Raw genomic sequence first — 17,186 nt, forward strand, 5'->3', positions numbered from 1 at the left:
ATGAATAAAATATCATTTGATTAGGTCATAATTTGTCTGTAGCTTATTTTGATTTAAAAAGAATCGTGAGAAAATCGTAATCGTGAACAAAAAATCGTTAAGTTCATGAGTTGAGTGTATCGTTACATCCCTACCTGCAACTCATGTGGTCCATATCTCCATATATAGATATAGTGTGTGTTCTATTGTTCTGAGCACCTGAAGAAGACCATTCGGTCGAAAACTTTTGTATATAATATAAATAAATATAAATGCCCAATAAAAAGACATGGGGGAAAACAAGAGAACAACTGCAAATATTCAGCAATCACTATTTCAAATGTCAATGTCACACATCAATTCAATCAAAGTCAGTGATTCAAGTTCTGAGTGAAGATCACTCAGGTTAGGTTCAGTAGCGTAGCCAGAAATTAGCTGGTGGGTGGGCATGCATTAAAGTGAGTGGGCAGAAACCTTTCCCCAGGAGATTGACAGCTTATAGCCTACTTACATAATAACAGTAGCCTACCAGAGGGCTGACGAACGCACCTACATAATAACTACAGTGCCAGGGGATTGGAACCCATCTTACAGCACACAACTACTGTATGCTATAATACGCGTTCCAATCCCAGTACCAGGGGGATGAAACACAGTTTATAGCCTACATGGTCTATGGAATGTTCTTCTATTTTCCTCTCGCCTGGTCTCTTTGTGTATGAATTCTCATAAATCCTCAACCCTGTGAGGTACAATACAAAGTATTTTAAATCCTTTCTTTCATATGAATATAGAAAAATTGATACGACCAAATATAGAAGGGGAAATAAAAAACGGAAATTTCACACATATATACAGTAAACACACAGACAAGTATTATGAAGTTGTTTTTAAATGTTATATAGCTGTTCAGTCTGGTCTTGGGGATTAGGGGAAAAATAATCAAGGCTCTAACTATGGCATATTATTTACATTATTTGCAAAACTGGCCCACTCGCCTGGTATGTCTGTGTGTTTGTAGTGAGGCATAGAGCAATACAACCCTGACATTTACATGAGGTTCACAGACAATTTTGTTTGTGTGTTTTTTAGTAAACACAGGTTCTCCTTCATCTCAGGACAGAGCAAGGAGGTCATAGGACCACTGGAACATAACTACTTTTTTGCCGCAGGGCTGATCGTTGTAATTTCAACACTGTAGGCTACAATTAGCGCATTTATCTATTTGTCTTTCTCTATTAGCAGTCCAGCACGACCTATCGTGTTTGTGTTTGTGTGTGTGTGTGTGTGTGTGTGCGTGCGCGCCTGCATGCAAGGGAGAGAGCGAGAGGAGGGGCTGACTGACAGAGGTGAGAGCCAGTGAAATGCTGCTAAAAAAAAAATTCTGTGCAAGACTATGTAAACACTTAATCGCCTGGGCGTTTAGCTAATTAAAAGGTGGCTGTTAGAGCACAGGCGCGTATTTGCATTTGTTCATATACGATGTCCAATAACTGGTGCAAACTGTCTAGGTGGGCAGGGTTTTCTGTTGGGTGGCGTTTTCCCACCCATGCCCACCCGTGCCTACGCGGCTGGTTCAGTTGTGGATCAAAGATCTAAGATCTACAACAGTAACAGTCAGTGAACTGACCTCAGAGTCTCAAGTCGACAGTCTGGACTCTCCAGAAAACCACTCAGATGCTTCACTACTGAATCCTGCAGGTCGTTCCAGCTCAGGTCCAGGCGTCTCAGGTGGGAGGGGTTGGACTTCAGAGCTGAGACCAGCGAAGAACAGCTGATCAATGACAAACTGCAGTTGTCCAATCTGAATAAAGAATAAAAGCAGGAGATTAATTAATATATATATATTTCTTTATTTCAGACTCTGGGTCCATAGCAAAAAGAACACAACACAAGACACAATACAGCACAACAACAGACAACACAACACAGACAATAAGAAAAGCTAAAACATAGAAATAGAAATTTACACCACTGATATCAAAAATAGAATTACTATAAAGTTAAAAAGAGACAACTGTACCAGTGTCTCCAGAACAGAGATTGATACATGATGACAAACTGTTGATTATCTGGTTTTCTGAGGCATCGAGCCGACACATAAATCTATACATCAGGTTTCTGATACTGCATTAAAGGTGTTGACACGTGCATTTACAAACATTTCACTCGCACTTAAAGGGATAGTTCAACATTTTGGCAAATTGGCCCATTGCCATAATCGCTATAGTCATAGCAGTAGGTTCATTACCTTTAATTGTAGGTGTAACCTATTTTCAGTACGGCGGAGCGCAGCAGCTGGCTGCTCAGAGCTACGCTATGGAGGCTAATGGAATTTCTTGGTTTCCCTCATTAAACTCATCAAATTCAACATCCCAAAACTCCACAGCGCTTTTGTAGACGAGTTGTGACCTGCACAACCACCACGCTATGAGATAATGACGGAACGATACGAAACGGAGCCGTTTTCGAGGTAAATACAGGGTAAATACGGAGACTGCTTGCTGAAAAACTGTCCCTGAACGCAACGCGCATCAGCGGTTTTGTATGAATTTACCTCGAAAACGGCTCCGTTTCGTATCGTTCCGTCATTATCTCATAGCGTGGTGGTTGTGCAGCTCACAACTTGTCTACAAAAGCGCTGTGGAGTTTTGGGATTTTGTATTTGATGAGTTTGATGAGGGAAACCAAGAAATTCCCTTAGCCTCCATAGCGTAGCTCTGAGCAGCCAGCTGCTGCGCTCCGCTGTACTAAAAACAGCTTGCACCGACAATTAAAGGTAACGAACCTACTGCTATGACTATAGCAATTATGGCAATGGGCCAATTTGCCAAAATGTTGAACTATCCCTTTAACCATCGAGGTCTTTTAAGTAAGATTCTTAATGCATCATTATACGCAACCTGTAACTTTTTCATACTTGCTTTCTTGTAGTTAATCCACAGGTATGCGGTGTACAGTGGTGTACAGTACGCTTTAAACAAAGATATTTTAACGTCATCTGTACACGAATGAAATCTGCGAGCAAGAGTATTCGCCTGCGCATACATTTTGCAGCACTGCCTTCTAATATCATCATCATCTGTCATGTCCTCTGTAAGGAAATGGCCGAGGTATTTGACCTTTTTACAGGGAGCAATATTATTATTAGACAGATTGAAATCAGGAAAAGACATTTTTTGGTCCTCTCTAGTGCGGCAGATTAGAACGTGACTCTTGCTGGCATTATATTTTATGTCATGTTCAGCACCATATACAGAGCAGACATTCAGCAACTGTTGAAAACCAGCGCTGCTCGGGGAAAGCACAACCAAATCATTGGCATACATCAGATGGTTTACTTTTTTATCACCAATCATACAACCAGTCCTACATTCTGTGAGTTGCCGTGATAGGTCGTCCATATACAGGTTAAAGAGAAAGAATATAATACATACATACAATATACTCCCCTGTCTGACACCATTGCTCACACCAAAAGGGGCAGACAAACTGTGTTCCCATTTAACCTGCATAGTTTGATTTGCGTACCAGTATGCCAGCACTCTCACTATGCATGCGGGCACACCTCTTTCAGCCATTTTTGTGAACAGTTTTTTAGGATTTACTCGATCGAAGGCCTTGGAGGCATCAATAAAACACATGAGAACAGTCAAATTCTGGTTTTTATACTTACTAACAATTTCTTTTAGGGCATATATACACAAGTAAGTGCCATGATTACGCTTAAATCCAAATTGATTGTCTGAAGAATTAATGACATTAATTAACCTATCAAGCAGTATAGTCTCCAGTACTTTAGAGACAATGCTGGCTAACGCTATGGGCCTGTAATTGTCAATGTTGCATAGCTTGCCAGCCTTGTCTTTAATAACTGGAACCAACAGGACTGATAACATGGAATCCGGCAAGATCCCATGTATCAGAAAGCCTGTGAAACAAATAGAAAGAAGAGGAAAAATCCTCGGACTAGCAAATTTAAGATGCTCAGCTGTAGTTTGGTCTAAGCTGCTAGCTTTGTTGTTAGATAGTTTATTTACTGCTTCACCGACTTGATGTGGTGTGACCCCCACTATCTCATCGCTTGCAATACTGCCCACTCTATAAACATCACTTTTAATGGTATTGAACAACTCTTTGTAATGCTGTCTCCATAGTTCTGCAATCTCATCTGTTCCCGATATGCCTTCCATGGTACAGGGTAAGGATGTTTTGGAGTTACTGAGTGCTCTCACCTCCTTCCAGAACCCAACAACATTATTATGAGACAGTTTTTTAGCTAGTGAGTCGGCTCTCATTGCCTGCTCATTTTTGCAGATAAAGCGCACAGCATACTTACAGTATATCTTGCAGTGGTAGACTTCTTATGTTCAAATACTGGACCTTGTCTTGGTCTACCTGAAGCTACCCAGGTTTTAAATGCTTCTCGTGCCTCATCATGGTGCATGGCTACATAGTGATTCCACCCTGGTTTCATATTAGGTATCCTTTGCTTGTGCTTGCAGAGATGCCTACTGCCATCATGCAGCGATTTTACAATGGAATCATACACAGAACAGAGAGCATTACGATGCTCCACACTGGAACAGTTAACATCATTACATATAACAGCATCTCTTGGTATGTGGATGTGGATAATAGATGGGTCCTGATCAATAATCAGATGTGTCCTCATCAAATCGCTCAAATCAACAGGCATTTATTTGGGACCTGCCTTTATTAATAGTGTTCAACCTAAACCTCACCAGATATAATAACTACTGGATCTCCTTCTGGGGAAAGAGAGGCTTCACTCCGTGGTGGCAGGCGGCGGTGGAACAATACGTGTTTCTTGAGACATTAAATATGGCCGGGGCAGAATCGTTCTCGGTCTCGCTGACCTCTGCGATCCTGGCCCGCACAGGTACCAGAGACCGAGACCCCCAGTCATATCAGTCCTCCGCCCTTCCTGATCAGCCCCAAGTTGTAAAAACCCCGTGGATGCCCAGTCTCTCAACTCCTCTCCCACACTTCAGCACCTGTGTTGGCTCGCTCCACCGTCCCTTTTTTTTTTGAGGGAATGAAGTAACAAATTATAATGCAACGTAAGGTAACTAATTAAAAACAGTAAATTGTTTACACTACTTTTAAAAGAATTAAGTCATTTAAAACGAGGAGCGAGCCGAGCCAACACGGTGCATCCCAGGACAGGTGCTGAAGTGCAGATGAGAGGAGTGGACAGACCAGGCAGGAGCAACCAGCCAAGAGGCATCTCGTCGGTCCTCGGCCGTCTTTAATGTCTCGAGACACCCTTTCAATTAGTTTAAGGTTATTTATTTGTGTTTAGGCACGCTATATTTGCATAGAATAATTTTTGGCAACCATAAAGACAACGTTTGACCCGGCGCTTACTTGGGATGGCCGTTTAATACGAAAAATATTTTGCTACACCTGGCGGTTAATTGGGGCCGGCGGCAAATTGGGACTCGGCCATTATTTGAAGTTTTACGGTATACAGGAAAATAAGTCTGGACTCAATTGAAGAATTAATACAACTCTGTGTTTCTGGACAAATTTTACATCATTTAGAACAGTGGTTCCCAACCTTTTTCTTAAGGGACCCATATTTTTACCATTGAAAACTTGATGTAAAATAAAATAAAATAAAATAAAATAAGGAACATAACTTCTTTTACATGAAATACTTTATTATATTTCAGTAATTTAATAACTGCATGGAACAAGCAATCAGGAGAACCTGTGTATGATTACAACATATTTCTTCAGAACTTGTACTTTTAAAAACATAATTGTATTTTTAAAAGTACAAGTTCTGAAGAATATGTTGTAGTTTTTTCTCATTTTTCCATGCTGTTTTTCTAATTCATTGTGACTGATATTGCCCTGCTGTATATTATGTATTTAATGTTTTAAAACTGTTGATATTCAATCATCAATTGATATAGGCCTATCGGAGTTGATGAGCTTTCAGGACATTCTTCACTTTGACCTCACAGTGAAGTCAGATCTGGGGTTATATTCATGTAACATAACTTAAGTGTTCGGGGTGATGAGTGATATGCTGGTTTTGGTAACTTGTAAAGAAGCATGCTGAACATAATGTAGCATGCTAGCCAGTAGGCCTATTTGATTAAACAAGTTGATGTATCAGCTAGGGATGGGCATTTGAAGAAATCTTTTTGATCGATCTTCGGGAAAATTAACGATCAATTATCGATTAATCGTTAATATTAATATTAATATTCATAATTAAAAACAAAATGCGTGCGGCTATGGCGTGTGCCAGTAATCCAGGGCAGTCCCCGTGAAGGAAGAAGGTCAGACAACAACGTACACGTATGTCTGTGTGCTTGTGCTTCACCTGTAGGGACGGTGCCGCATCATTTACAGTAAAAAAAAAAAAAAAAAAGCACTGTTGCGCTGCCTGGTTCACCTGCAGCTGAGCTGTCAGAGCAGCTCTGCTGTCCCTCTCTCTTCAGCCTCGTGTTTGGCTGCACTTGTACAAAAAAAATCACAAGCACTTTCAAACTGTGAAAGCGTGTGTTTTATTGTTTTTTCTGTGGCCAACACACGGCGGAGCGGCGCTCTGATCAGCGCGGCACAGAAAAGAGAAACAAACTCTGCAGGATATTTACCTTAAGTTTCATTTTAACCGTCGTTAAACAGCTTCGGTCTAATTGTGATGATAAATGACTTGTAGCTTGTAACTTACAGAGAGAGTGGAGGCTCCTTCCACACCGCTGCTGAAACCCAAACCTGCTGATCAGAGCGGGCAGAGCCGCGCTGTCACAGCTCATGTCCGCGACACAAGCGCCCCGTCATATTTAATGAATGATTTCACTCTTAAACCATGTAATAATAATAATAGGCCTGTATAATAATACTTTTATAGAGTTTATTGGTTGTTATGAAAAAATAAACCTGTGGTTTATTTCTCCATGACAACCTCTGCCCTCTGCCCTACATGATCCCTTATAATAAATCGATAAAAATTTTCCGTGATCGATAAAATTCTTAACGATCAATAATCGATCATCGATTAATCATGCCCATCCCTAGTATCAGCCAATGCTAAACTGAAATATTGTGTTTGTATTTTTTATTAATTCAATCACTCAGCTCATACTCGCTACAGATGATGACATTCCCTGCATAACTTTATAGGAAGATCAGCAGCTTTATTCTTTTTTTTTGCTGCTAGCTTAGCTTTTTGATCAATTATAAATGTATTAACTTCTGTAACCAAAAATACTAATATCAGTAGTATTTGTTGTGACTGATATTGCCCTGCTGTATATTATGTATTTAATTTTTTTAAACTGTTGATATTCAATCATCTATTGATGTAGGCCTATAATGTATTTGTTTATCTATTTAAATACACGAATAAATGTTTAATGTGGCCCTTGAATTTAGTTGATTTTGTCACATATATGAATTAAATGCTTAGCCTACTCATTTATTTAACATTTTAATTACATTAAAATTATGAAACCCCTTAAAATCAAGAGGGCTTTGCGACCCCCCCCCCCCCCCCCCCCCGGATCTGGAAATCAAAAGGTAAAGGAAATCAAAAGGTAAAAAATCAACTGATAGTTATAATTTTGATATGTTCTTGATTAAGAATATTATTGATTGTATTGTTAAACCCCTAACTTATATCTGTAACTTGTCACTAATGACTGGGAAATTTCCTTCAAAAATGAAGATCGCTAAAGTGATTCCACTGTTTTAAATCTGGTGACAAGCATATCTTCTTATAGACCAATTTCACTGTTACCACAATTTTCAAAAATTTTGGAAAAAGTATTTGCAAACAGATTAAATGATTTCATAGCGAAAAACCAAATACTCTGTGAACAGCAATATGGATTCAGGAAGAATCAAACCACCTCATTGGCTCTAATGGACTTTGTTGAACAAATAACAAATGCAACTGAGAAAAAACAATATACTGTGGGGGTATTTTTTGATTTAAAACTAAGTGTATCATATTTGGTGATTGATTGATTTAAAACTAAGTGTATCATATTTGGAAAAAAGCCCAGGAATTCAAGAAACTTAACAATATATAATGCAGAAATTGAATTTGTACCTGAAACCAAATTTCTTGGAGCTATCATTGATGATATTATGTCAAATCCAAAATGTCAAAATCTATTGCAATTCTTTATAAAGCCCAAGCTTTCCTCTCTCAACAATCACTAGTCACATTATATTATTGCAAATTTTAATGATTATTATTTTTTCCAAAATAATAATTTAAAATTAATATTTTTTTCTCATTGTACCTGTGAATGTGATATGAATTCTTAAAATCAAGCTGTATATAAAATAAAACCATTATTTAGAGGCTAATTTGCCTACAGGTTCATTTACTGTCTCTGTCTGGGGCTCTCTCTAATTTCTCCAAAAATTAGTAATACGTCAATACACAAGACTGGTGTCTACTGTTTAAAGTTTAAATGAAGTCTCTAGGTGAAAGTATACCTGAAGGGGTCCATGGCACTGGTCCGACCTCCCATTAGTCCGACCTCCCATTGGTTCGAACTCCCATTGGTCCGACAATCGGAGTAATGAGAGTTCGAACTAATGGGAGGTCCTCATTAGTTCGAACTGCTGATCGAACTAATGGGAGGTCCTCATTAGTTCGAACTGAACTAGTTATTAGCATTAGTCCAACTCTCCATTCTTACCGTTCACTATGCATTTGGTATATAATTATTCATATAGGCTCCACCTGTCAATAAGACACACGTGGAAGAAGAGGTGCAGTTTATTGTGTTTCACCAACGATGAGCTGTCATTACGCACGACTTTTACGCACTGCTGCGTGCTCATTAGTGTCCATAATTAAACCTTGACATTCATATCAAATCAAACTTACATTACAGACAGGTATACAGACAGGTGGATTGGGTTCTCTCTCTTGACGGACGCAATCAGAAAGGAAACGGAGGCTGCGCATTGATCCTTTTTTCCTTTTTGGGATCAAACGGATCATGTGCAAAACAAGCACTTCATATTAATAACATATAACGCTCATTATGCTTCCAGCCTGTCTAGCCTCTACCTGGTGTTTTTACTAAACTTAACCAACTCCTTTCTTCATTGCCTGAACCTAACCAAAGCAAAATTTACTTTTTTTTCTCTCAGTCTGCTGTCAGCAGGAGCGGCGGCTGCAGCAGGCTCGCGCCCGTGAAGTGAGCTCAAGCCGCCAGGTTCAGCCACACTCGAGCGGGGGGGGGGGGGGGGGGGGGGTGTATTTCTTTTACTCTGTACTCTGGGAAAGGGGGGCTTTGATTATCAGTTTACACATCTTGATCAGCATTTATGATGGTTGTGCGCGATCTGATCTGACAAACCACCTCATTGGCTCTAATGGACTTTGTTGAACAAATAACAAATGCAACTGAGAAAAAACAATATACTGTGGGGGTATTTTTTGATTTACAGAAAGCATTTGATACGATAGACCACACTTTACTATTGGATAAGTTACAGAGGTATGGCATCAGAGGTTTGGCACATGATTTGGTTAACCAACTACTTACAAAACAGATATCAATATGTCCATATTAACAAGACAAACTCAGAATTTCTGAAGGTCACATGCGGGGTGCCTCAGGGTTCAGTCCTGGGTCCATTGCTGTTTCTTTTATGTATTAACGACATATGTTTGGTTTCTAAATCCCTGAAATGTATTTTATTTGCTGATGACACAACTGTGTTCTGTAGTGGGGATCATTTGGGGCAGCTTCTGGATATGGTAGAGAAGGAGCTACAGAAATTCAAAGAATGGTTTGACTTAAATAAATTATCACTCCATCTCGGTAAAACTAAGTGTATCATATTTGGAAAAAAGCCCAGGAATTCAAGAAACTTAACAATATATAATGCAGAAATTGAATTTGTACCTGAAACCAAATTTCTTGGAGCTATCATTGATGATATTATGTCAAATCCAAAATGTCAAAATCTATTGCAATTCTTTATAAAGCCCAAGCTTTCCTCTCTCAACAATCACTAGTCACATTATATTATTCATTAATTGCCCCTTATATGACATATTGCATTGAGGTCTGGGGAAACACATACAGAACAAATACAAATTCTATTTTTTTATTGCAAGAAAAGGCTATAAGAATCATCAGTAATAAACCTTTCCGTGAGCCGACCAACTCACTATTTAGTCGCCTGAACATTTTGAAATTCAGGGACTTAGTTGATTACATTACAATACAAACCATGTAGCTACAAAGCAAAAAATAAACTTCTTCCTCAAGATATCCAGAATCTGTTTAAAATGAAGGATTCCAGTTATAACCTGAGAAGACCACTATTATTTGAGAAATCAAAGACTCGAACTACTGTAAAAAAAAATCACTGTCTTTCTGTTAGAGGGGTTAACATCTGGAATAATTGTCCTGAAAATATTAAATTATGCTGTACTCTAGTCAGCTTTAAAAAACTTTATAAGAACAACATAATTTCTCGTTACAGTATGGAAAATTAAGTTCAATGATTTTGTACTATTTTGGGTTATGCACTGTGTACAATTCTTTATTTTGTCAGAAATTTAAGTGTACTGATTAATTTCAAATGTCTGTGATCTGATCCTATTGTATTAATGCGTATATATATTATTATTATTTTTTTTTTTTTTTAAGGTAAAAGGGGTAGGGGTATATAAGCTTTGGCTTCAACCTACACCCTTTCGGTTATATAAGCTTGATATACCGAAAATAAATAAATTCATCCATCTTTGGCGCCCCCCAGGTTGGGAACCACTGATTTAGAAGAAGAGTTTTTTGTTTTTAGGACATGTTCTGCTCAAGATGTAAATCTAAATATAGAAACACAGAAAAGTGACTTGTTCAATTTGTTTTCAGAAGAAAGTATATTTTTATAAATTCACTTTAATCCACTGTAGGTTGAGTGAACTGACCTCAGAGTCTCCAGTCTAGAGTCTGGACTCTCCAGAAAACCACTCAGATCCTTCACTCCTGAATCCTGCAGCTTGTTCTTGCTCAGGTCCAGGTGTCTCAGGTGGGAGGGGTTGGACTTCAGAGCTGAGACCAGAGAAGAACAGCTGATCTCTGACAAACTGCACTTCTCCAATCTGAATAAAAAAAATAAAAGCAGTGAGTTGAGGACAAAGCTCCTTGTTGACAGCGTTCAGTGTCTCATCATCTGTTCAGAGCTGAAGAAGCTTCAGAAAGAACAAGTTTAGAAAATCAAAGTCCAACAGCTGAAGCAACAGGAAGCAGGTTAAACAGTGACAGAGAGAAAACAGCTCATTAATATACATGAGAAGCTGCTGCTGCTTCAACACAGACGCAGTGACTCCGCCTCTTCACCTGTCAGCTCCACCTGTGGCTCCATCCAGACAAACTCATGTTGTGCAGCCACATTTCTCAGAGACTCTGTCACTGAGCTCCTTCTCACTCCAACAGCTCATCTGCACTCATACAGTGTGCGCAGTGGCGGCTGGTCAATAGAGGGCGCTCGGGCGCCGCCCCCCCTGATGCAAAGCAAATTTTAATGATTATTATTTTTTCCAAAATAATAATTTAAAATTAATATTTTTTTCTCATTGTACCTGTGAATGTGATATGAATTCTTAAAATCAAGCTGTATATAAAATAAAACCATTATTTAGAGGCTAATTTGCCTACAGGTTCATTTACTGTCTCTGTCTGGGGCTCTCTCTAATTTCTCCAAAAATTAGTAATACGTCAATACACAAGACTGGTGTCTACTGTTTAAAGTTTAAATGAAGTCTCTAGGTGAAAGTATACCTGAAGGGGTCCATGGCACTGGTCCGACCTCCCATTAGTCCGACCTCCCATTGGTTCGAACTCCCATTGGTCCGACAATCGGAGTAATGAGAGTTCGAACTAATGGGAGGTCCTCATTAGTTCGAACTGCTGATCGAACTAATGGGAGGTCCTCATTAGTTCGAACTGAACTAGTTATTAGCATTAGTCCAACTCTCCATTCTTACCGTTCACTATGCATTTGGTATATAATTATTCATATAGGCTCCACCTGTCAATAAGACACACGTGGAAGAAGAGGTGCAGTTTATTGTGTTTCACCAACGATGAGCTGTCATTACGCACGACTTTTACGCACTGCTGCGTGCTCATTAGTGTATTTCTTTTACTCTGTACTCTGGGAAAGGGGGGCTTTGATTATCAGTTTACACATCTTGATCAGCATTTATGATGGTTGTGCGCGATCTGACATGATCTGGCTCCTTTCTGGGCCGTGTGTGTGTGTGATGTGCGTTTCTGTGTGTTTCTGAGAGCTCTCTCTCTTTCAGTAATTCTCGTTATTTTGCTTTCTCTCACAGAGAGAGAGAGAGAGAAAGCTGCATGCTCCTATCAATGGAAGAGCTTGTCAGAAAGTAGCGATGACAGTTCGAACTAACGGGACCACCCATTGGTTCGACCTCCTATTGGTCCGACTTGAGGTTGATTTTGTCGGAGTAACAGGAGGTCGAACCAATGGGCAGTTCCCACCTGAAGGGGGGTACACACATAAAGATTTTATAAATCTCAACCAATTTTTTTATCTGTGAGAGACCCCACACATGAAGATAAAAAATCTTTGATTAGACTACTGGGGTTTTTTGTGAAGTTGTGATATCAAATCGGAATGGAGTTTATAGGGGGATTGACAGTATAGGCTAGTGCTATAACTAGTAAATTATAGTGAAAAATCAATACATTTAATTAATACATTTAATCCAGAGGAAGTACAGAGTTAAATTAAATTCCAACACTGACTCCATATTCAGACGTTCTAAGGAAATACCTGCTCATTTTCTAATCAATTCATAGTCAAAGCAGTGGGGGATGCTTGGAGATGGTAATGCTCTGGAGCAGGTGTGAATGTTCAGGGGTTTGGGGTGTGTTGTTGCTCAGGAGAGCGTCTGGTCCAGCTAGCCTTCCAACATAACCTCCCCTCCCCCGGTCCTCCTTCAAAGTTGAACAGCCAGCTCCATTGCAGGCTCTGTGCAATTTGTGTGACAATGGGTGACCAATAGGTGGCCCATTAGTGCAAACAAAAGATTGAGCAATGATAATGCTAATTCCCTGGTCGATGGCATGCACTGAATACCTGCAACTGCAAACATCTTCCAAAAGGCTTTTCATCACTCCCTTAGTTTTTCCTCTTTAAATGTAGATTCACAGTAAATAAATTGTGATAAAAAAATTGACAGTAGGTATTATTAGCTACAAGTTTACAACAGTTTATTTCCAGATAAAACAGTGGCCAGCGCATCTCCAGTAGCTAGGTCTGTTATAATTTCACTGCTTAAATCAAACATGTACTCGTGGTTCTATGAATTACTGTATGCAGTGATGGCTGGTATCAATGGGCTAGTGGGGCTAAGCCCTCCCTGCATTACACAACAAAAGATGAGGAAAAAATATTCTCTAAATAACATACAAAAGATTGTTATAAGTCTTAGTAAAATCGGAAGTGGCAACAATATTAAATAGTTTCAAGAAAAACACAGGATATCTCTAAATGGGCTAATTTTAATCAGCCCGAGCTGACCGAGTCGGCTCTCATTCATTTTCTGACTGTGGATGATGACAGGTGCCATGTCCCGCCCTCGCCATTGACCGACTGTTTGGGCTAACTTCATTCAGCCCACAGGCCGATCGGTTCTGATCAATCAGCAGCGGGCTGACGCAGGGTCAGTGATTGACAGGCGTCATGTCCCGCCCCCTTGGTTTACTTGTCATTGGGGCTAATTTCATTTAGCCCAACACCGCTGTTTTCAGACCAATGACAGGAACCGGAGGAAAAGTTGTGTTGTTGTGGAAGGGAGAAGACAGGAAACAGCGGCGCTAGGCGCTAGCATCACAGGTAGCATTACTTTACTGCTATAAACTGTCTTTGCTAACATGAACGAAGTGGAGAATCTACTTATCTAGTTTCTAAACTCACCGGGAGCACCAGACTTAAATGACATGACAATAAACATCAGACCAGAAAGGCCGTCAATATGAGCTGCTTATATATGTATAAGCCTATCTCGTCTTTTTTTTTTTTTAATTGAGCAATATCGTCGTGTGTGTGTGTGTGTGTGTGTATGCGTGTGCATGCCAGAGAGAGAGACTGTGTGTGTGTGTGTGTGTGTGTGTGTGTGTGTGTGTGTGTGTGTGTGTGTGTGTGTGTGTGTGTGTGTGTGTGTGTGTGTGTGTGTGTGTGTGTGTGTGTGTGTGTGAGTGAGTGTGAGTGGGTGGGTGAGAGATAACCAGATGAAGTTTTTTTTTTTTTTTTTGGACTCGACTTCTACTTAATGCAGTGTGTAGGTCAGGCATCACCAAATGGCGGACCTCGGTCCGGACCCGGACCGAGTGATGGTTCGATCCGGACCCGAGACCAATCTCTAATAAGTTAACATTTTCCTGGAGCATTTTTTTCACAGCGGGCTCAGCTATAGGTCAATACGGCAGCTTCACTCAATTGAGCCAATCAGATCGTTTGTTTACCCTGCGCGGCCAGTGCGAGTGCGTCCGAGAGGGACAGAGAAAGGAGACGGAGTGATGACACCATGTCTTGCTCCAAAATAAAAAAAAAAGTTGATGCTGAAGTCAAAGGCGAGCCGCCGGGCGTTTGTGGCCGCCGCCGCCGCCGCCTTGGTTAAGAGAGTGTGTGTGTGTGTGTGCGTGCGTGGGGGCCGTTCAGATGGGTCTCTTGTTGCGCGCACAAGCCCATTACTTTAATGTGCGCTCACAACCGACGCCGTAGCGGTGCGTATTCGGTGCGACGTGCTTGTTTCCTGCTTCTCCGCCGGTGTTGTGTCAGACCCCGGTTCTCCCTCGGTCTTTAAACTTTTTCACGCGGAGCTCTGCCCCGTTTGGAAGGAGAAGGAAGCCCGTATGCGGAAAGACGTCGCTTCAGAGATGTAGAATGTGTGTTATAGAAGAGAAACACCTATTTCAGGACTACTGACTTGTATCACCAGAACAGAACAGACACATCCTGTGATTTTCAGCCTCCCTCCATATTTAATGGAGGGGGACAATGCAATGCAGCTATCAAGATGCTTTTGACACCTTGGCCTCAAAAAAAGAAAGAAAGAAAAAAGCACCAAACAAACAAAAAAACAAACAGGGAAACCCCTTATTTATTCTGTCTTGTTCTCTTTAATTGAAATAACAAGCCTGGGGGCTACTTTTTTCATGGTAAAAATAAAATAAATTTTAAATTGACAATAGATATGAAAATGCACTTCGTTGATTTTATTTATTTGACATACTGTAGCGGTAGGCTATATATTATAAGACACCATTTGGACTTTATAAGGTTCGGACCTTTCACACTTGGATGAAAGTTTAGTAACTGGACCTCAATGAATTTTAATTGAATACCCCTGGTGTAGGTCATTGCTATACTTTTGTGCTAGTCAGATGGGATGTAACTTTTGGCGACTGCTGTGTTAACCATTTAATGGGTATAATTTATAGCCCACCCAACTAATTTGACCACCAGCCGCCACTGACTGTATGTGAATTTCCACTCACCGCCAGAGGCAGTGCTTTAAATGCCGCCTAGAAGCGCCATCTCCTGGTCATGTCCTGTATTTCATTGAATGGGTGGAGTTCCAGTAAAAACTAGTCACGCCCAGGAAAATAAGGGGGTCACTCCAGCTCCTGGGACTTTGCTGGAGCTCTCCTGGAGCTCCCCTGGAGCTCTCATGGGAGCAGTAATAGCAAAAGTAATAGCATACCGATCCCGATCAAGACACACGTTTTGATATATAATTTGACTAGTAGCGAATCGAAAATCATCCGGAAGAGGACGAAGAATAATAACTAGGAAAAAATCCACACAATAACAGTAGTTATTGTGCCCGGGCACTGGTGTGGGGACCAGTGCCCGGTCCAATAGCCCGTGGCCCTAACTAGCAGCTCTGCTCTCACCTGTCTCACCTTGATTCTCAGCCACAGTCATTAGCTGTGTCCCAATTCAGGGGCTGCAGCCTTCGGAGGACCCAGCCTACGTGGTCTCCGGAGGCAACGGCTTCGGAGGCTCCTCCGGGGGCTGCATCAACCGTCGGTAAATGGGACGGTCTAGCCTTCAGAGCATTTCCTGATCCGAACGTAAACAACAGCCGAATGTTAAACATTTAAAAAGGGTAACACTTTACAATAACCATTGTTTATAAATGGTAAATAGACCATTTATAAATGGTAAACAGATCGTTTACTAATGTTTAATCATCATTTATAAACAGCATGTAGACCAATTATAAATGGTAAATAGATAAGTTATTAATGTTTAACCATAATTTATAATTGGGAAATAGGTAGTTTATTTATGTAAGTTAATAGTTAATTTACCATTAACAAGCAATTCAATTATGATTAATAATGTTTATTAATTATTAATGGAGTATTTATTAAATGTTTATATAAGGTTTAAATGTTGGTTGTAAAACATCTATAAAGATTAAAATGTGTATCAGTGGCACTTTGTAAATGGGTAATATTTGGTTTATAAACCATCTATAAACATTACTTAGATGGTTATTGTAAAGTTGCAACATATGTTTGTAATACTTTGTAAACGATTAACAATTGGTTTATAAACCACCTATAAACATTACTTAGATGGTTATTGTAAAGTGGCGACTTATGTTCATAATTATTTAAATGATTAATACGTTGTTTGTACTGGAAATCATCAAGTGACATTTATTTGACTTCTTTTAATGGTGATCTATAACAGAGTGATTATTTTTTGCAAAAGAATATGGTCTGATCATCGTATTGAACAGAGTCAATAACATGCAACACTGTACCACAGGCGAAAATGGTGGGATTACAACACAACAATGACAATGTAATTTTAAATTTGATGATTAAATTTGAATTGATGATACGATATTCAGGCACACTGCACTTTAAAATTAAAGGGATAGTTCACCCAAAATTCAAATTTCACTCATTATCTACTCCCCCTCATGTGGACTAAGGGCTGGGAGAAGTTTGTTTCAGAGTCCTCTGTGCCTTCTCGGAGTTACAGCGGGGCTCCGTGCAGCGCTGCATGTCCATATGACAGTAGCGAATAGGGCTCACTTTTCTTCGTCCAAAAAGACACACCAAAAAACATCAAAATACCTCCATAGTGCTCATCTGTAATGTCCCTCTTGTATTGAAGCCCCAACATGAGAAATT

At 39.9% G+C, this 17,186-nt stretch overlaps 1 protein-coding gene across 1 annotated transcript in view; it reads right to left on the bottom strand.

Annotated features, from left to right (window-relative positions):
* LOC310989780 (protein NLRC3-like) overlaps nucleotides 1-17,186 on the bottom strand; it is a gene marked incomplete at both ends in the record, with an annotated part of 52,319 nt that overhangs the window by 20,827 nt on the left and 14,306 nt on the right. The window contains 2 exons of the mRNA XM_083976928.1: nucleotides 1,610-1,783; nucleotides 10,928-11,073. Of these exons, the coding sequence (XP_083833054.1) occupies nucleotides 1,610-1,783; nucleotides 10,928-11,073 (320 nt within the window). The remainder of the gene's footprint in view (nucleotides 1-1,609; nucleotides 1,784-10,927; nucleotides 11,074-17,186) is intronic.

This window comes from Trachurus trachurus, assembly GCF_905171665.1.
Source record: "Trachurus trachurus genome assembly, chromosome: 8".
In the NCBI taxonomy this organism is placed as follows: domain Eukaryota; kingdom Metazoa; phylum Chordata; class Actinopteri; order Carangiformes; family Carangidae; genus Trachurus; species Trachurus trachurus.